At 46.7% G+C, this 20,520-nt stretch overlaps 1 protein-coding gene across 1 annotated transcript in view; it reads right to left on the bottom strand.

Annotated features, from left to right (window-relative positions):
• GALNT17 (polypeptide N-acetylgalactosaminyltransferase 17) overlaps positions 1 to 20,520 on the bottom strand; it is a 215,053-nt gene that overhangs the window by 121,382 nt on the left and 73,151 nt on the right. Inside the window, exons 3-5 of the mRNA XM_075169018.1 lie at positions 15,593 to 15,759; positions 6,633 to 6,807; positions 3,733 to 3,930 (exon numbers count right to left, since the gene is read on the bottom strand). Of these exons, the coding sequence (XP_075025119.1) occupies positions 3,733 to 3,930; positions 6,633 to 6,807; positions 15,593 to 15,759 (540 nt within the window). The remainder of the gene's footprint in view (positions 1 to 3,732; positions 3,931 to 6,632; positions 6,808 to 15,592; positions 15,760 to 20,520) is intronic.

Here is a 20,520-nt window from a genome sequence, read left to right as displayed (position 1 = left end):
CTTTTTTGAACTTCCCACAGGACACGGAAAGCATCAGCTTTCTTCCGTTTTTTGTTGACACATAAGTTTTCTGGACTCTCAATAAACACTAATCAATGTATATCATTAATAACAAAGGACTGGCCACATCTCCTAGAGCAAACTATGTCCAGATATGTAATGCAAGCATGTATTCATTTACACATACACATTAGCTCCATTTGAACTAGGAAATCAAAATATCTCTGCGAGAGCTCATGCTGATGAAGATCAAGATCCATATGATGACCGTTCCAAATGTCACTTACTGTCTGCCTCTTCCGCGAGAACTAATTTAGACATGATACATTACGCTGTAATCACAATTTTATCTTCTGGGCAGAGGTAGTCAGAGGAAGTCTGTAAGCCTGGCAAGGAAAGCCTAGCTGTGAAATGCATGCACAACTGAGTGCTAAGACTGAGGGTATCTTTGTGTATCAGGATTTTAAATGTTAATGGAAAAAAAAAACAAAACAAAACAAAAGAAGATGTATTACAGAATCCAGGTATTACACCAGCATCCCTAGGCATTAAGAGAGACTATTTCTTGTAGGGAAATTATTGGATAAAGCACGAGCCTGGAGCCAGTTTGAGACTGGGCCATATTTTAGATAGGTTTCATGCCATCAGCTCTCTTTGCCTGGATAATTATATCTTGTGAATTATCCATGAGAGAAAATTGCCTCCAAACGCATTCACACAGCTGTCTGTCTCCAGTCTCCGCTGCGGAGGATTTGGTAGGGGCTGACACACGGGGCTCACAAGCACGCTGGAGCACCCTCACGGGCAGGGGAACTTCTCTTGGGGCTGCCATAATCCCCATGCACCGGGAGAGTAAAACCAAAAAGGGAATAAACTGCCTTACTTCACTCCCACTCTTTTATCCTAAAAAGTCTCTAAAAAGCTAATGTACCTCTCTATTCTATAATTTCAGAATTTCCTCTAATCCCATGCATAATGATGTGGAGCACTGCACTGGTATGCTTTTCATGCAAACATTGCCATAAAATGCATAGTTTTCATAGCATTATATGACAAAAAAATAACTGTAGTCATTTATTTCTGGCCTGTATATGGTTAGACAACATAATGCAATAAGACAGTATTTTTCATTAGCTTTTTGTTGTGGACACTACCCATTTATCTTTCTCATAATCCTTCCCCCAGTGCACGTTAACAATGTTGTTTTAGTAAGTTGTTTAATTATTTAACATGGCTGTGAGGCTAATGGGTCTGTTCCAGAAGCCCTTTCCCAGAGCACGCTTTGGAGGCAACGTCCTTCCACCCTGGCTCCCCTTTAACCCCCGAGCCCCGGTTCCCACACACCGGGGCCTCAAGCAGCAGCATCCACGTTACAGACGCCTTTAACAAAGCCAAAGCGGATGATCAGGACGTGCATCCTTGCTGTCGAGTGTCTCCGTAAGCCTCCTCTGATCTCCAATCCATTGGTGGCTCAACGCAGCAGTGCTCAAGAGCTGAGCAGACAGACCCTTGGGATTACAAGGCTGCAGATGCCATGGGGCTCACGGGGCATCCCCAGCTCCTAGGTTGTCTCCAAAAAGGGATGCAACCGGTGCAGAAAGGTTGCAGGAACCCCAGAGCAGACTGGTAAACCTCTCGCACCTCCCAGGTCCTCCTAAGCAGTAACTGTTTGCAATCTGCTTAAATGCAGAAATATGATGCTCAATATCCTGTCCACATTTTAGCACCATCCATAGATTTTTTTTTAAAGATAAAACAAGCACCAGAACAACCTAATACAACATTCTGCCCAACAGAAGACAACTCCCACAGCAAACCCTTCATTTCTCTAGCAGTAGATCAGAAGTACATAAAACCTCCAGGCAGCACTCACTCGAAGCTTAGCAGTACCTGCTGGCTCACAATATCGAACCAAGGGAAAAACGAGTGGTGGCAGATCTGGAGATGTGTGTCAGTGTCCAACATCGGCGTGACCCCATTTGCACGCCTGGCCTTGCTGGCTGCCTTTATAAACTGGTTCATTTATAGGGAGCCTGGGGCAAAGCTAAATCCTAAAAGCCTCCTCCATCCTCCTTGCATTAGGTACTGATCTCCCACTCCTCCTCTTCACAGCCATCCAGCCCCCCGGGCTGCTCATAGCTCTCCTCCTCCTCAGTCACTCACTCTTCTTCCCTGTCTCCTTCCCTTCTCGTCTCCCCTGCCTTCAAACACCAATTTCCACAAAGAAGCCCGTCCCTCCCCATCTCTCCTTGCCACAGCTTGCCCTCCTTAACCACTCCCCCAAGCAGAGTGAAACTGAAATTAAAACCACATTCTTGGAGGACAATATAACAGAAGGTTATGCCATACATTTAAATGTCATATTTGAGAGGGTCCAGGTTCCTCAATGCACTTTGCCTGCCAGTTTTTGAACCACAGCAAGCTCCCGGGGTCACGTCGCAGTCACAGCGGACATCCCGTATGCCAAAGCTTGCCTGTTTCTTCCAATTACAGCAGTTTAGCCTAATAAAAGAGGTTGCTCTTCCCTGCAACACTTTCTTGACTTTTACATCCACTGGCTAAGAAAGGCTTATCCCAACAGAGATGGTCCACTTTTATCATCCTCCAGAGGCACCAGTTTGGGAAGCAGAGTCACGCGTCTGCAGGGACTGCCAGCATCGCATTGCTCACACCTCACTTGCAAAGGCTTCTGAATTCCTCAGCTTCACCTTCTGCATACCCCAGCCATTCAGCCCCTCCCTTCACAAGTCCAGCAGCTTGCATGTGGTTAAAACAACTGTTTATTCCTCAAAGACTTGATTCCTGTCCAGAATAAACCGTCAATTCCTCCACTGATGGCTGAATATGCTGTCTGGAACAAGGGAGCCCAAAGGAATAAAAAGGTCTCTGTGTAAATGGGAATAGACCTAATTTCAGCTTCCAGGGATTGTATCATTGACCAAAGCACAGATATTCTGGTTCAGAATTCCGATCAGGCGTGGATTTGCACATATGCATCTGTTATATGCCTGACGACAAGCCTTCTCCTTATTAACCAAGACAGGAGCACTATATCCTATTCACCTGGCCAGAAAACCAGATCATAGCATCACTTCTGATATTTAGAGGCTGTCAGGGGAAAATCATGGAACTCTGCACACACGGCAGCCCCAGTCTCCCACCCACACCGAGCTATTCCTTCCCCTCCTGCTTTTGTTCTGTCCAAAGGGGCTTGTCCCACACCTGAGGTCTGGAGGGGTTGGGGCAACATTTCAGAGCTGTCCACTGTGTAAGCTGAAGCGTTAGAACAACCTAAGATACATTTTCACAAAGTCTGCCCTGAGAGGAGATGTACTTTTTATTCAAGAAGAAGCAGTGCTGTATTTCATGAATTCACATGAAGTTCATTACACAGGGATAATCACCTCATTCCTTATGATCTGCAAAAACTTAATGCTGTAATTAAGGTAAAGCCGCTTTGTCATATGCAGTTAAACATAAGATTGTACAAATCTACACAGTTCCTATACTTCCCCAGCGTTTTTGCATCGTGTTACCAAATAATACCCCTTTCCAAATCCCTTCACCCTAGCAAAACCCTTCCTGGCTTGTGTTACAGCCTCTCTGAGCTGGTTGGCGTTAGGATACTACATCCCACCCCTCTAAGCTGGCTTCTTCACTTGATCTTTCTGCATTTTGCCTCATGGCACCTCACCGACAGAGAATGAGCGGGCCCCGGGCTCTGCGACGTACCTGATGGGCAGCGAGGGGTCTCCAGCTTCCCACCAGTCCTTGGGGGGGCTGATGTACATGCACCACAGCTCCCAGCTGTACCCGTGAGCAGAGTTCTCGTAACGCTGCACCTCGAAGTTGTCCTGCTTGATGTTGTCTATGGAGGGAAGAATGACCCTTCTCCGATTTTCCTGAATTCGTGAAAGCACCGGCTCAGCCCTGAGTGGTAAAAAAAAAAGCGCAGGAAGAGACCATTAATTTCTCCCATAATTTGCAGACGGACACTGTAGCTTTCATACAGCTTTTGCACTTAAATGAGGGTAAGAAAACAGGCGGTCTTGTCACCATTCAGTAAACAGAAGGGAATTATGTGGACTCCTCTCTGCTCCCGTCCACAAGTGGCATCGTGTCTTCAGAGAGACACAGCAAAACCCAGCCTGAGGAGCCCGGAGACTGTCACGGGGCTCCTCACAAAGTCAGCGAGTGACCCCAGATTGCCACACACCGGCCTCTGTCCCACCCTTCCACTCGCCCACGCTTTTATCAGCACGGAAATTGCGCAGAGGCAAAGCATTCGTGCTGTTAAGTTTAAAAAGTTATTTCTGAAAGGCTTGCCAGGCTTTGTCAGCCGCACGGGAGACGCTGAAAGAGGCTTCAGCGCTTCCAGTTGATGGGATTTCCCACCCGGACACGTCCCTTGCGTGGAGCTGCCACCAGAGCAGAGGGGCCAGCCCCTGGGCACGGAGCTCAGGCAGCCGCAGCCCTGGAGGTTTGGGGCACTGTAGCACTCTCCTACACAAACTCACGGACCAGCTGAAGCTATCGGTACGAGGAAAGGACTCCTTCCACAAACTAAGGCGTTAAGCTGTGGAAATGAATTAAAGCTTCTGAAACTGGACCTTATTCTTTCCTGCAGAGCTAGTACACCATGTTTCTCTGGTGTGCTGGTTTAAAAAAAACATTGTTAAGTAATAATTCCATATTCTGAACTTTTTTCCAAAATGTCCAAGTTTTTAAACTGAGCTTTCCTGACATCTTTACTAAGGTAGCAAAGAAATCAGACGATAGGGGCCTAACCAGGCCCCCTTAACACGGGCCAGAGTACAGAGGAGCGGCTCAGAGAAGGTGCTCAGTGACCACCTGGAGACTCCATACAAGAACTATGGACCATCAAAAGAAACAGGCTCAAGATGGACAACAAGGAGTTAGCTCTTTCCACAGTGGACAGCTAAGGTGTGGAGCACCTTTGCCCAAGGATGCTGTGAATGCTTGAAGCTTACATGGGCTCAACAGACAATAGGAAAAAACTCATGAGAACTGCAGTGACGGTTGCTAAATACATAGAAGCCGTGTCTGCCTCGCATCTGCAAATTGTTGGACTTTGGTAGCATACGCTGAAGGAGTATCGTATGTGCTAGCCCTGCCCATATACGCTTTCCTAGGCTTCTGGCTATGGTTAGTGGCATAACAGGAGGCCAGACAGGCCCCTGGTTTGCCACAACACGGCCGCTCTCAGATACTTCTGTTCCACCTGCATGGTTATCCTGCGTAAAGCTCCGACGTGCATCTGCAGGGTAATTGCACAGATTCCCGTGCTGCCATGCACGGGTAGACATCCTGCACAAAACCACAAATCCACAGGCTGGGAAGCCTGGCTGGAAAACTTCCCTTCTGTAAAGCAAGACCGTGAAGGGTGTGTTTTGTTTAACCATGCTTTACCTAGTCCAAACTTCCCCCAAATCCAAAACCACATGTCCCTGGGCAGAACAGGGTAAATTCTTGAAAACTATCGGAAGGGTCTTTTTTTCCTTGGGACTTTATAGCTACAGAATTAATCTCTGTGACATTCAAATGTGTTCAGAGCAGGGGGTGCGCTCAGCCTCGCCTCTGCAGCCCAAGAGCCACTGATCAACGTGGGCTCAGGCTGCCAACACAAGGAGCAACTTGCAGTCTTGGTGCCTCCAGCAACAGCAGCAGTTGCCTCCAGCAACGTAACACCAGAGCGAGTCAAGCCCACGCTGCAGAAAAGCTCACGCTCTATCCCTAGAAAAGCTGTTTCAAGAGCTCAGTAAATGGGAGCTTCCTCTGTATATCAATAAAATCAAGTGTGAGGACTTAATGACCTGAAGAGAGGAATGTTTAGCTGGGAATACAGACACCAGCATAAGAAACAGCTCTTAAAGACACCCTTCAGCTGCGTTGTCATTACAAAGAATTCAATAACTGCACAGAACTCTTTGTTTGCAGCTGCTGAAGCATTTTTCTTGTGGATGTTACTCTCTGTTGAAATTAGAGGCAAGTTAGCTTCTACCTCCACTCTTCTAAACATGAACCATTTACTTTTTACACTTGGTTAGGAAAAAAAAAATCACTTCAGGATCCTCTCATGATCTAGACTCAAACTTAACCCACTTGAACTCAAATGTTTTGAATCTCTCTGAAAAAAATCCTTATAAAACACCTTTCGCTGCTTCTGCACCTCTGCACTCATTCCTAGCTGCAGAAGAAACAAATCAATCTAAAACATCTAAGCTTTCCCCAGTGGGATCCAACCGCAAAGGGCAAGGAAGCGGGAAACACCATCTCTTTCTATCCCTTGCTGTCTAGGCTTTTTTAAACTTAAAGAAATTACTCAGGGCTAAGGGAATGGGAAACCAACTTGAAAAATATAAACAGGGGGCAGGGAGGTGTGCACACATAAAAGGAGGGAATAGAAAATGATTACAGAAAACAAGGGCAAGGAAAAGTTTTCCTTGTATCTTCCCATCATATCTCATCAGTGGCCATTCAGTACAGAAGGAAACCAAGATTAATAAAAGCCAGTGGACTTGTCTGCAAACACATCCGTACAAAATGACGGACTGTCCCTTGTTTAATGCATCACACACACTCTAACCGAGACCTTGAGGTTGAGCACCTACCAGCCAGCAGTGAACTCCACGTGAGCATCAAAAAATCCAGTGATCTGGCCGGTGGCAGCTTTCCAGCCTTCAATACGAGCTCGGATAAGGCCTTCCCTCTTCTGGTTGCGCACCACCTTCACCAGCCCTGGGTATCGTTTATTGACGTATTCTTCTAGTGGCGCCTTCAGTTCCTCTAGAGAAGAAGTGCCAGAGAACCCATTGAAAAGGTGCAACAGTTTTCACCTAAAATAAACCCACTTTATTGATGGATACGAGCATAACTTACTAGAGCCACCCATCTCTGAACACCACTGGGAGGGATATGATTATTTAGGGTCAATCAATGCTGATTTGCAAAAGACCACCTGATGGCGGACTGACCACAACCCCTACAAAAGAAATGCAAGGATGCCAAAAACATTGGTGTGGACGACTAAGGAGCCCAAATGCCATCTTTAGAGGCAAAGGGCGGCAGCAAGAGGCCAACTAGATTGCCTTGCGATACCTGGGTATCACCCCACTGAAAGACAAGAATGGAAAGAAGTCACCCGTGGATACCAAACGCTAGTACTCTGCATTTCTGATGGAGATTTTAACTGAATGGATTGCTAGAAATGCTGCAAAACCCATCTGAAGTAACTTAAACCACCTCGAAACTGTGTATGAGCTTCACTATCCTTTTTACTCAGCCTCACTACTATAGTCTTGGCATCTGCTGTATGTTTTCCAAGCTTTGCCACAAGAAAAGTTGAAATTCCCCCTGCTTTTATGATGGGATGGAAGAGATTTTTGGCTTCCTTCAAAAGATGCTCATACCACGTATCTTCTGTTCACTGGAAACCACAGATCATTTAATTATGTTGTCTAAGCCTGTATATGTGCTACGGCTGAGAACATAATGGACCCGTCAGTCTGCAGTCCTTACCAGCATTGAATTTTTTGATAGTTACAAGTATTGAGTATAAAAGACACACAGGACTTTGAAGGTGGAAACATATGAAAAGTTACAATAAGGGGTAAGTACTAGTATGTTTTTTCAACAATTTGGAAAACTGCTAGTGCTCTGCCAGAAACCTTGGTCCTTTGACTTCCTGGAGCATCAGTTAAATGCATGAAGATCTCCTGATGACAAGTACTGCGTAAAAGCTAAGCAATACCACTGTGTACCAACACAGATTCTTAACACCATGAAAGCAGTTCCTGAAACTGTCTTTTATCCCTATGAAGCTCCAGGACAGCAGAAACTGGTTCATGACCCCAAATTATAGTCTACTGCCCTTCACACATACTCTCTCTCCAGAAAAAAAAAAGAAAAAAAATAAAGTCACCATTAATATAATCTACATGGTAAAATATTTGAGACATATGAGCACACGTGGGTTCCTACATGAAGGAAACACAGCACTGGAGCGCAAAAGAGTAAACAGCAAGTCCCATCTGCTGGGCTTAGCCCGAGATATCATCAAAAAAAGGGATTATCTGTTCACTTCCCTTCTGTGCCTTCTTCCAAGCACATAAAATGTGCTTTCTTCAGACTGACTTTCTGGGATGGTTCCCCTCACATATCAATTTCCCAAGTTTCATTTCTCCTTTATGCTGAAGTGGGAATAAAAGGAATAAAGCAAATGAACCCCTTCCTCAGTTCAAAGCATCTGCATCACACACATACATAACTCAGCAACTTCCATTTCATGCTGAGCCACTCAGAGAAAAAACAATATTTTATGGAGACAACCCCTCTTCCGAATGGTATTAAGGAGACAGAGACACAGATTCTTTGACAGATGAAACCCCACAAGCACAGCACCGGTATCTCACATGTTTTTGTCAGAAGGGAAGTCAGTAATGTTGCAGACCACGGCATTACAGGCTAGCCTGAACAACTAAAACAACTTTCAAATTGGAGTTTTAATCTCAGTGAAGGAAAACGAGAAAAGTCTTCATGGGAATTGTTTGAGCGGCTCGAAGGAGCGTATAGCTCCAGTGAAACAGGGAAGAACTGTAACGTCATGTCTCAAAGGCAGCGAAGGGTGATGCCCAAGGGGTTCCTACGCCCACCATGCTGTGTAACAGGCACCTCGTCAGAAACTCCCCGGGGAGCCACAGCTGCGTCCTCCTCCTTTCTGAAAGGACGCTGGATGCCAACAGGCAAAGAACTGATCTGCTAAGAGCACAAAGGCCAGTACAGCTCGCCCATGCACCTGCGAAACGGCACGAGGTGACCATGGAGAGCTGGTGGAGAAGATGCTCATGATTAGCATCATTCTAACCCACCACCCCATTCATTCATCCTGCCCGCAACCCATGCTACAAGCATCCCTAACAAGCTGCTACCCACGAGGAGAAACACTCAAGAGAGATGAAAGCATTAACCAGACGTGGGAAGCGTGGTTCCAGACCCTCTCTCACTAAGGGCTTCCTGCACAACTTGCACAGATTTCTGGGCTTTGCTCACTGCCTTCCCTCCCGGTCTGGCTCAGCCCACAGCACACACCTTTTGGGTGAGAATTCACTTTTCCTACGTGTCTGTGCAAGCCGTAAGAGAGAGGATGGCTGCCCATCTGTGCTGGCCTTTGCCAGTCTCTTGCCCTTCTGTGCTGGTTTGCAGCTCTGCAGGAGGAGGGCATGGGGCACAGCGGCTCCTAAGCATGAGGCGACCGCTCTTTCGGTATTATGAAACACACACTTGGCACTCAACTGGGCATCCAGACAGCAGACACAGGGATGGGGTGGGCTTGTATTTCAGTTCTCAGCGTATCCAGAAATGCAGGTGTGGAAAATCCAGCATCAGGTATCAAAAGTGAAATGCCAGTCTCCAGGAACGCCCTGCAAAACACCCGTTCGAGTATCAAGCGATCCTTGGCCCAGGTTTCCCCTCGCCAATGAGCAGGACTGACGTGGCCGTGTCAAAAAGCATCAGTGGAAACCCCAGAGCCGGCACAGTCGCACTGTCAGAGCTCCCCCGGTCCCGTGGACACTGATCCTGCAGGACCAGACGTGCTCAGCTCCCTCCACGTGAACTCCGGCAGGTTGGAAATCATAACTCACTTGCAAATCTAATCTTAAACCAAGTCATTTGAAGTGATTCCTAATTTTATCCTGAGCTTTCCTTCACTCGGCAGTTGCTTCATTGAGTGCCATCAGCGTAACAGGAAAACAACTCGCGGCGGCTCTGACGTGCGTTGTCAGAACGCACGGCTCCAGGCTGAGGATGCGGAGAGCTGTTGCATTAAGGTCAGTAGCAGCAAAGCTTTTCATCTGTCATATTAACTTAAGAAACGTTTCATCCCCAACTGTTGTATCTTTGCAGCACGTCCCAGAGCTGTAATAGGAAGGTTGGGCGGTCTGAAGTAGTATGCCGGGAATTAAACGACTTGCACTAATGGACAATAGCAGAGACCCTCGCTTAAGGGAGTCAGGTTTCCCACAAACTGGCAACTTGGCCTTTGGATCTGCCATTTTCAGGACTTCATGCAAGCTCCAGCAGGGGAGAAAGCACCTCGCAGTTCTAACTTGCTGCCATTCTCCTCACCTCTGCCTTGCACGGTGTCACAGTGGTGCTTTGGCCCTTCAGCTCATTGCTGAAAATGAGAATATCCCCAGCTCACCTTCACCCTTCCTAATCAAAGAACCGCTTATTTAGGCCATGCACTTGTGAGGTGTCTGAGTGGGTGGATCTACATGGGTTACAGAACCAGTAATTTGATCCAAATTAAGCACTGCAATGGAATCTAGAGACTCCCTTCTCTTCCGGATCCTATGGCACTCTTCCCCCCCCACACACTCACACATCCTTTGAGGAAGCCTACTGGACCACCCTTCAGAGCACAGCCGTATCATTCCTAAGTCATGTTTATTAAGGATGCAATCAATATGGTCTTTGCCATTGCACGAGCTACTTCCAGGGAAGATTTGCAGAGAGAAACCCTACTGAAAATGCCAGCAGGTTCAATTTCAATACTGCCTTTTGTTCTCCATCTGTCTGTATTGATCTTCACTGAAGGGCAAGTCCAAGGAACTAGAATCCAATAGACCTGTTGCTCTATTAAAAAACCCATCTGCCAGCTGCAATGACTTATGTTATCTATTGCAAAGTATTTTGTCACCTACATGAGCTTTCTGGGAAATAGGCCTGCCAGAGAAATTGAATTCACCATCAATTGAATTGATGCCACTAAAAGTAACCATGTCACAGACCTTAGCCCGCAGGAACATCCACTGCTCAGTGCTCCACACCACAAATCCTGCCCAAATCTCCCCAAATCCTGTTGAAGTCCCCAGAACTAAAGGTGGGAACTGCCTGGTGCCACACAACGAAAGAAGCAAAGACCAACGGCACCAGAGGAGCTCAAGGAACTATCAACAGCAGAAAATCTTTTATACAGCAATGCCCAGGTGGTTCTAGGCAGTGGACCGCACCTCCTCTACACCCCTAAAGAAAACATAGTTGTGTTTGCCAGGCTGAGCTGGGTGGGAAAAGTCTACAGAGCCCAAGGCTGTTATCAGAAACGCTGAAAGCTGGAGGACACAGGAGACGGGGCTGAGACTCCACCAGCACTCCCTTGTCCCACGCTCTCACCTCCCTGAAACACCAAAGCCATCGTGGGTTGGATTTCTGCAGCACAAACTCACAAAAGAAACTCCTTCTTTTCAGCAACAAATGAATATGAGAATTTTTGTAACGAGACTCAGAGCCAGGTGAATCTCCGAAGCTTTTGATGTTTCCTTGCAAATATTGAAGAGGAAACTGAAAAGGGAGCAGGTGCAGGAATCAATTCTCATACAGGGTTACAGGCAAAGCTGGTCCCACTAGGTGCATTTGGCTGCAAGTCTCTGGTTCATTTGGTTCACCAAAAGCCAAATAGAGACAAACCAAGGCTTGCTGCTCTCCTCCACGGCTTGGCAGGACCTGAAAACCTCAGACCTGAACAGCAGTGGGACAGCACCAGGTCAGCTGCAATTAAGCAACCCATCTTCAGTTTGAGCAACTGAAATAATTAGGCACTTGGGTTGGAGCAGGTGCACCTAGGAAAAGCTGAGATATGACTCAGCTTCTCGCAATTCTGCTAAAACCTTCCTCTAAATACAAACACACACGAAACACAAGCCAGCTCCCGGGAGAGCGTGCACGAACCGCTGTCGTTGCTGTTGGAATGAGCTGCAAAACAAAAAAGCGATATATCAAGTCACAGGTAACACGTTACATTGAGGTAAATTACAACACGTAGCATGTCTCCCCAGGTATAGCCAGCTCCTTTAAGCAGCCTTTTATCCAAAGGTTCTTTTATACCGAGAGGTTTGCTTGTCAAAGAGATATTATCCCAGATTAAAAACACTAAAAGCAAAAAAAAAGCAGGTGATGATTAAGCAACAGACTCAGACAAAGTGTGCAACTGTGAGATAACATAACATCTCAGGGGCACATTGCTGTATCCCTCCAACAACCTAGGAAATGTTATCACTCAGAAACACAACCTGCGCACTGGCTTTGTAATTACACCCCTGCAACAAACACAAACAAAAGCAGCCTCCAAAAACGTCTTTATGAAGTATAAAGAGCAGCTCAAGGGAGAAGGGGGCTCAAACTACAACTCCCCAAGCTTTTTGCTTCAAGGAGGGATTTTTTTTTTCCCCCCGATTACAATACGTTGGTATCTTTTATCTATTTACAGCTCAGATACAAAGAATGAGAATGACCGTGTTTATTAACTTTTAATCTCTCATTGCATGCTTTTATGTCGTGCAGTGTTGTTGTACATACCGCGTTACAACAAAGATAAGAGCAAGAAGTGCCTAATGAGTCTTCAGAAGCAGTTTGTTCCAGTCTGAAAACTACACAACACCAAAAGGTTTTGATCGCATCTGTGTAACTCGTCAGTGGTCTCCCTGAAGGGCAAATAACAGCCAGCGTGCCCAGGGTATGCAGTTCTTACCTCCTTTCCTGGGACTAATTTTAAAGCTTGAAGTTGCCTTGGAAATCCCAGGGGCCTTTTAATACTTGGTTTGGGAACACGCTTTACCCGTACAAGCTGTATTTCCCCTTCACGTCTGTGTGAAGTGCTGTCTGACAAAACCCACCCAGAAACCCCCCAGCATGCAGCCCAGAGCCACCGACTTTCATGAGCCTTTAGAAAACTTCCCAGAAGCTGCTTCTTGTAACCCACCAGGGTACAACGCTGGCTTTGAGCTCCTGCTCTCTGAAGGTCAACCTTCCTTCAGGTATATAAAACTGAGCCCAAAGGCTTTGCCCGGGCTACAGTGCCAAGCCGTACACCCCCAGACACACACAGCCGCTCACAAAAGGCTGCAGTAATTTCTCCTCTTGTTCAATCACCGCCACTGAAGTCGCACCCATGCAACCCCATCCTCGGCTCGGCGCTCGTGCTTGATTCTCCAGGATTCATCTCTAAATCTTAGAGCTCGTGAAAAACTATTTTCCTCTAATTATTTTCCTGTGGAAGCCAAATCCATATATTACAATGACTTTGTTGGTAATATCCAAAGCATCAACTATATGATGTTACTATTGCTGCTTACAATTATTTCCTACCATTAGTGGGAACTATACGACAATGTTATTGCCATTAATAATTCTTTGCTGTCATCGAAGCTCCTTCACGAGGCAGTGAGTGAATGCATGGGTCCCAGAGATGTGTTCTGGTTTGTATCATTTCTTTTACATGAGAAAACTAGATGACTACACGCTTGGGAGGAGCCCTCCATAAACATCTGCCAAGTTACCTCATTATCTTCCTTCAAATCCCTCCTTAAAAATCTCATTTGTCATGATGCCTACAAAGACTCAACAGCATAGTACTGACATTACTAACTAACCCTACCAACTAATGGCATCGCCTGGTTCCCTACACCCACTCTCCTGGTATACTTCCATGGCAAGGTTTTCGAGGACAGAGCCACCCTGGTGTTCAGATGACGTACAACCCTCAGCACAACGCTGGCCCATCACGGGGGACGCCAGATGCTCACGATCCCGATGCAATCAATGCATCCTCTTGGTGGGATGCAGACTGCACGTTGCCTAGGTGTGCAAGGAGACTGGGATTCTCCCACCTCCTGCACACGATATACGAATTTGTCCCTCAATTTAAGGTCATCTACCTGCACCTGCCTCGCTGGGGAGGCGGGTGCCACAAGGCACCCCAACGCAACCCAGGCAGCTCGGGCAGCCCGCACGGCACGAAGAGGAAACCCCAGAGCTGGAAGCGCTTGAGCACACGACAAGCTTTGGCCACCCGTCTCGCTGCCCTGTCAACACCCTGCCACCACCCAGCCCCACCACCAGACCTCACCAGCACTGGCCCAGCCCTCGCAGCAGATCGCCAGGGAAGATGGTGCCTTGCAATCTCAGAGGCGGACAAAGGGATTTCATTCTGCACCCTCGCTTCCAGCTGCAGTCTCAGCTTATTGGGCGGGGCGATGCTTTTTGAAAGGATTCGTTTCATTGTCCTGTGCCTTTCAATAATGTCTCCAGAGTACTTGACTCAATATTAGCCTCAGTGCTGCATACCGAATGATGGGTAGAGGCTGTTTAGAAACATATTTCTTTGTGCATGGGTAGAGCACTCAATAATTATTACCAGTGGGCTCTCTTTTAAAGAGTGTTCTTCTCTTCACCCCATTGATATGGTAAAATTTGGAGAGGAACATCTCATTTTAGTATTTCGAACCCTCTAAGTGCTGGGCAATGCTAAATACTGCAGCGACAGATCACCTGCACTTTCTCTTCACCAGCCAAATAGTTCCAGCTCTGAAATCCCACGGCTTCGCTGGTGCACATCATCCTAGCTTTTGCACTAGAGCTGCTGTGATTTCCATCAGCTGAGGAGCTGCCCTCCTGTTTCTTTTACTGGTAATTATAATTCATCCGTTTTCTATGGTGCTCATTACTGTCGTGTTTCAGTGCCTATTTTTACAGGCTTGAGTAGCTTGCTGCATCTCATCTCACTGCAGACAGACGAGCAACCTCTCAGGCTCCCTCTGGAAATGAGCTCTCCACGTCCTGCACCCTCCCTGATCTTCCCTTCTGATCACAACATCCACAGCACATGTCTATTATTTTTTAAAATAATATTAAAAGCATACAGTACAAATAAAGAAGGCAGTAATCAAAGTAACTTAACCATTTGCTGTTCTTCATGAAGATTTTAACTACCCTAATGACATTACCCAACTGTATATTGGGAAAAACAGATCTTGGAAGAATCAGAGTCTGAAAATGCTTCCACATGAAACCAAGTCCTGCAGCTTTGTGTTATCAAAAGCCAGAAGGGAAGGTATTGCAACAGTGACTGACAGCAGGTTGAACCAAACGACACGTGTGTAACGGGGGAAACCTAACATCCCCTTCCATGTTTTGTAGTGGCCTGACTTGAGCAGGGTGGGTGTGTTTGTTTCCTCTTCTTCCTCTTTACTTATCCTTCTCATATCAAAAACATATTATGAGAGGAAGGAGGGCCTCTACTCGGTCCCAGCCATTTATAAAGCCCGGGACTTTATTCTACAGATAGGGAAACTGAGGCGCACCAGAAAAAACGTCTCGTTTAACACCACTCCAAGGGGCCAAAGCAGAAATAGCTCACTAGGCTCCAGTGTCCCTCAACTCTGAGATCTCTGCGATAACCAAAGTGTTATTATTAGAAACAAGGATACACCTGAAACCAGGACTTCTGGACACTACCTACCATGAAGAGAAAAATAAGATTTCTCTCTGGTTTCCTTTAGCCTTCTAGCTTTCAGCTCCACTTTCAATCAATAATTATCTCAGATCTTAACTTTGTTTTGATCCTGTTCCTTTTTTGCTACAGAACTGGTGTGCCAGCCAGCACACCCACCACCTCACACCGTGTGCCTCCCAGCAGTGTCACCGCTCCCAAAGAAGCACAACCCCCTCCATGAGATTTTAGGAAATTAAACACCCTCCTGACGTTTTGGAGATCCTCGATCCCAATGCTGCTAACCTTCATCACTGTTGTCATCCACAAGAATAATCTCTTTCAAGAGGTGAGCTGGCGTATGATTAACAGCGCTGTGCACTGACCGCAGGATAACTGACAGTGCTTCGTTCACGAAGATGAAGATGATGGAGATCTGGGGTAGGTCCTTGCCGTATTTCAGCTCTTTGCACCTGTAGCACGAAGGGCAGAGAGAGACAGGGTTAGCAGAGCGCACAGTGCAGCGTTCGAGTCGAGCACGCATTTAATACACAGTGCAAGACGACGGCTGACATCCCACAGCTTTGCACAGCCATGTATTATAGCTCCCTGTGCGTAATCGCAGCCGCGCTGTCTAGGAAGAGAGCAGCGAGAGAGCATCCTGCGGGCTCAGAGAGCACCGAGGGCAGGGTGCAAACCCAGAGGTCACTTAACGGAGGTTGTGTTTGTGTGCCTGTGTGCGTACGTCTGTGGGCACGTAACAAAAAGCAGCCTCCAGAACTGAGAAAATGGCTTTATCATTTAAAGTGAAACTCCACATTCCTGTTCTGTTTTAAGATTAATAGGTGCTCAGAAATGAGCTTTGCTCTTAAACGGCACTTGTGAATTTTCTTCCCATTTGCTTTGGAACGAAATGAATACGAAATGACCCTTGGTTAAATAGTCTTAATAAATGTTTTAGCTCTCTTTGCGGATACTTCTGAACACATTCCTGTCTCTGAAGTACCCCAGCAGAGCATTGCCATGAACTGGTGTCTTTGTACTTCACAGCCAGGATAGGTTAAAAACAAAAACTTGCGATCACCTCTCGCGAGTGGTGTAACTGCATTCAAGAGTAATTGCTTAACTCGAGCTGGTTTTGTGGCTGGGTATCTGCTTAGACACATTTTTGCGCATCAAAGCTGGACAGAAGTAGAAGGAGCTCCCAGGTCGACTACCAGCCAGCATCATCCCTGGCAAGCAACAGGTTCACGTTACATCGATACACCAGACCTTGCGACCAAGGACACCCATGGAGCAGAACTAGGGTAGCTCTAAGTGGAAGAGGTCTTCCAGGTAACCACAGCTCTCCAAGGAGCACACATCACTCCCAAAGAGATATAGATGTTGTTTTAATGCCACACGTTATCCTAACCAGAAACCTAATCTTAATAAAGTACTTGCAGAAAGCAAACAGGCGATCTTTAACTACTTCAAACCATTTAATCGAACTCTCCAGCTTTCCCTACAATAAATACATGCAAGGCAAGAAAAAGGAAACGAGCCTCCCCGCTCCCTCTCCGCATTCATGACAGATTAGACATGCAACATTAGCAGTGTTTGCAGAATTACAATGAGCGTTTACCAAGTAAATCCTGCCCAGATAAGAAAAGAAAGACCGAACGCACAAATGACATCCCAGCATCGCTTCAAGCTCATTGACTCCCCAACAATGACTCGGTATTTAATTGTACTGGGTGTTACTTAGGCAACAGCAGGCATTCTTCAGACTCCAAAATGAGACTTGGGAGACAAAGATTTTCACAGAAACACAGTTCTTTATGAATCTTCCTTAGTTAAACAAGTATGCTGGATAAAAACAAGGTTGTATTTCTTCATTTAACTATCGCCTACCCTAAAGCAAGCCAAGCTCTCTACAAAAGGGAACGTACCAAATGCTGAAAAGGCTCTTCCAAAGAGAAGATCTCTCTTTCAAATGAATGAACAGTCATGATGGGGTAAAGTGAAAATTGACCCTGAAATCCTACCACGAAAAGTCAAACTAAGCTGACTCTGAGATTAAAAACCTGCTTTTGATACATGTCAATACCTGCTCCGCTGAAGAGAAGGTGGTCACAGGAGCAAGAGTATTTCCTTTTAATCATTGCACACCTCTGGGCAGCCTTCCCCCGGGGCACGCTTCGGGGGGATAAAGAGCTCAGTTTGTGATCAAAGAGGTTTGGAGGAAAATCCAAACTGAGCCCTTTGAGGTTTATCTCCTGCTCATTCGCATTCGCCCTGCACCACTCTTATCACGGTTCTCCTTCCCCAATTGCTGAGGACAGGCGAACAAAGATACAGGGGGAAGAGATAAGTCTGGGGAAGGAGTGGGCACGCCAAATACCCGCATTGTTCATATGCACAAAGCTACAATTCTCCAAAGGCAGGCGGAGGGGTGTGTGCGTGTATGTATGTGCGTGGGGGGGCAGGCAAAGGCTTTTTGCATAAACACTGTGCTCTCCAGTGGCTTTGGTTGCAACCACAGGAGTGGGGAAGGCAGCAATTTAAAACCAAATTAACCTCAAGTTTGTCAGTCTCTCTCACGAGCTCTCTTGAGCTGCTGGTGCAAAAAGCAGCTGGGTTGGGCGATGCTCTCTGCCCGCAGCCACGTGCTATCGGACCTCAGCCCTCCGGGCTCCACCGCAGCGGTTTATTATTGACAAGCTGACGTGTCAACAAATATTCATGCATGCGTGCAGGAAAACACCTGGCGCTTCTGGGCTCTCCTGGGGCCAGGGAGGGGAAAACGGAAAAAAAAATGCTTGAGCTCAAACATAATTAGAAGGGCCAGAGGAGAACTTGTTAGAAACAGCAGGAATAATGAGTACACGAGATGGGAAGTGGTGGGGTTTCGGTTGTTTGGTGGTTTAGTTTTTTTCTTCTAAGCGTTTCAAATAGAAAAGGGACTGATCGGGACTCTGTAGTTCAGTCTTATTGTTCAGACCATCTACAGGCAGAGGCACAGAGGTTTGACTGTTTTACTCCGAGAAACATTTAGGACAGCTGTTTGGGGAGGATTTACTGTCTCGCAGTGGGTCAGCGGGTCGGGACCCTGCTGGCTCCTGCCAGCAGCGGGCAGGCGAGGCTGCGGGGCTGCCCATCGCTCCAGCTTACGGAGCTCCATCCGCCACCCCCGTACCCCAAACCACACCACCTTTGCAACCCTAAGGGGCTGCGTTTTCTGCGTAAGGTGGGAAGACGCATGGTGTGGAATTTCTTCAGCGTTTCAAGCGCAACCCAGAGGAACGGCACAGAAAGCCAGCGCCAACCCCGGGTCCCAGCAGGAGCAATGACAGGTTACCAAACCCCAACTGAGACATCTTCCCCCTCCGCCCACAGCTATCGCCCTCAGGCGAGAAAGCATTCAGCTGCTTGCCAGTACGCTCAAAATTCAGATCCCAGCCCCAAATACTTCTAAATTCAGGATTCGAGTCTCTCTAATTATCCAAAAGGGGACGCAGAGGGCCAGAACCGGATTCTAGCACAGCTGTAGCCCTCAGCTCAGACTGTGGGCTGGTCTCTTCAGGGATTAGCAATTAACGAGATAAATGCGATATTCCAGAAGGTTCTCAGGGGAGCTTGAGGCTAAGCAGCACATGGGAGACAGGAAGCTCTAGGAATAAACCTGTTGTGCTGAGATTTTTGCCAAGGTTTTCTAGAAACTGAATTAACACCAAAGCAAATCCATTTCTTACGTAGGCTGGAAAACCTTCGCAGCTCCTCACGTCTTCTAGGAGGAGAATCTCAGGTTTTATTTGTAATGTTCAGCTCACACCATATCTGGTCTGCCCACAAGCAAGTCTCGGTCCAGTAAGTTGGATTTCCAAGGGAACACTGCATACATTTGAAAACTTTTAAATTTAAATGAAATACGACGATGGAGAGACCACCACAATACATTCCTGTTGGTGTCAGTGATTAGTTACCCATAGGGTTGAAGATCAGCACCTCATTTTAAATTTAAATCCGCTCACTTTCAGTTTTCCATCGTTACCAAAAGGCTGTCTCAGAAACTTCCCCCCCGCCCCGTCTATCAGGTGCTCATCAGCCAAGCGCGCATCTGCAGGTGGACCCACGGCAGAGCTGCATGGCAGAGGCACTGTGCCGGTTCGCCCAAGTGCAATACCCAGCCTTCTACATCTGAAAACACTTCTGACTGGAGAAAACTGAAGCAGGCTGCAGTTGATCTCTCACAATTCCCTCTTTGCTAGATGAGAAAGACTCGACCGGTACAGCACAGAATGCTACTTACTTGTCAAGACCTGTAAACTAATTAGTGCAGGTTACACAATGACATTTTCCCCCCTAAATCCCGCTCTCTTCAGTTAAATGTAGGCTGACACCTGCTTGCAGGATTTATATCAAAATATTGTGAATCAATAGCAAAAAGAAACAGATCCCTTACAGTTTTGTCTCTCATTTAGATCAATGGGATATCAGAGTAAGAGGCATTTTATGTCCCATTAAATCATGCTTGACTATGTCCCATTAAATCATGCTCACAAAACTCTCTGTAAGTTTTGAGTGGCTGGAGAAAACCTCCTGACGTATGGCAGTGGGTTTAATTTAAGGACCTTGCTGAGCTCTCATTGAGAAGTCTTGCTTGTCCTTAAACAGGGGAGAAAGGGGGTTTACTCCATCCTTGGTCCAAGGCTCAGACACATCTTTTTTCACTTCAGCAACAGACTGACGGACCGACCGCAGACACCAGACCCAGCATAAACCTCTGCCCGGCACCTCCACGGACCAACTCCCGTCGTCCTCCCCACCCGCTCCGCAAGGGAACCAGGGAGGCGGACGGGTGCAGAGGCCCCGGCACTACCGGACTGTGGACACTGTCACCTTTCTCGGGTCCGAGATCTTTATTCTACATGAAGCCCAAGTTTGCAATCAGGAGAACATGCAAGGAAACACATGAGATAAAATATATTTACAGAGAACATTTCCTTGAATTCTTTGCAGTTACTGCTTTCTGTAAGAAGCCATTCAGAAACAAAAGAAGGATGAGAAGGGGAGGTGGGGAAGGGGAAATATGGCTGAGTTTATACTGAACAGCTTGGCATACATCAGGCCGCATTAATCAAGTCAGCCAATTTCAAAACAAAAAAAAAACCCACTAAGTTTCACTACTACGTATGTTTGTCTGCTGCAGGAGTCTGCCTTTGAATCGCCGATCATTTGTTTTATGCTCACCA

Source organism: Calonectris borealis, chromosome 19 (genome assembly GCF_964195595.1).
Source record: "Calonectris borealis chromosome 19, bCalBor7.hap1.2, whole genome shotgun sequence".
NCBI classification, from domain to species: Eukaryota; Metazoa; Chordata; class Aves; order Procellariiformes; family Procellariidae; genus Calonectris; species Calonectris borealis.
Note: the sequence above shows the minus strand (reverse complement) of the source record. Positions and strands in the feature narration are given on the sequence as shown.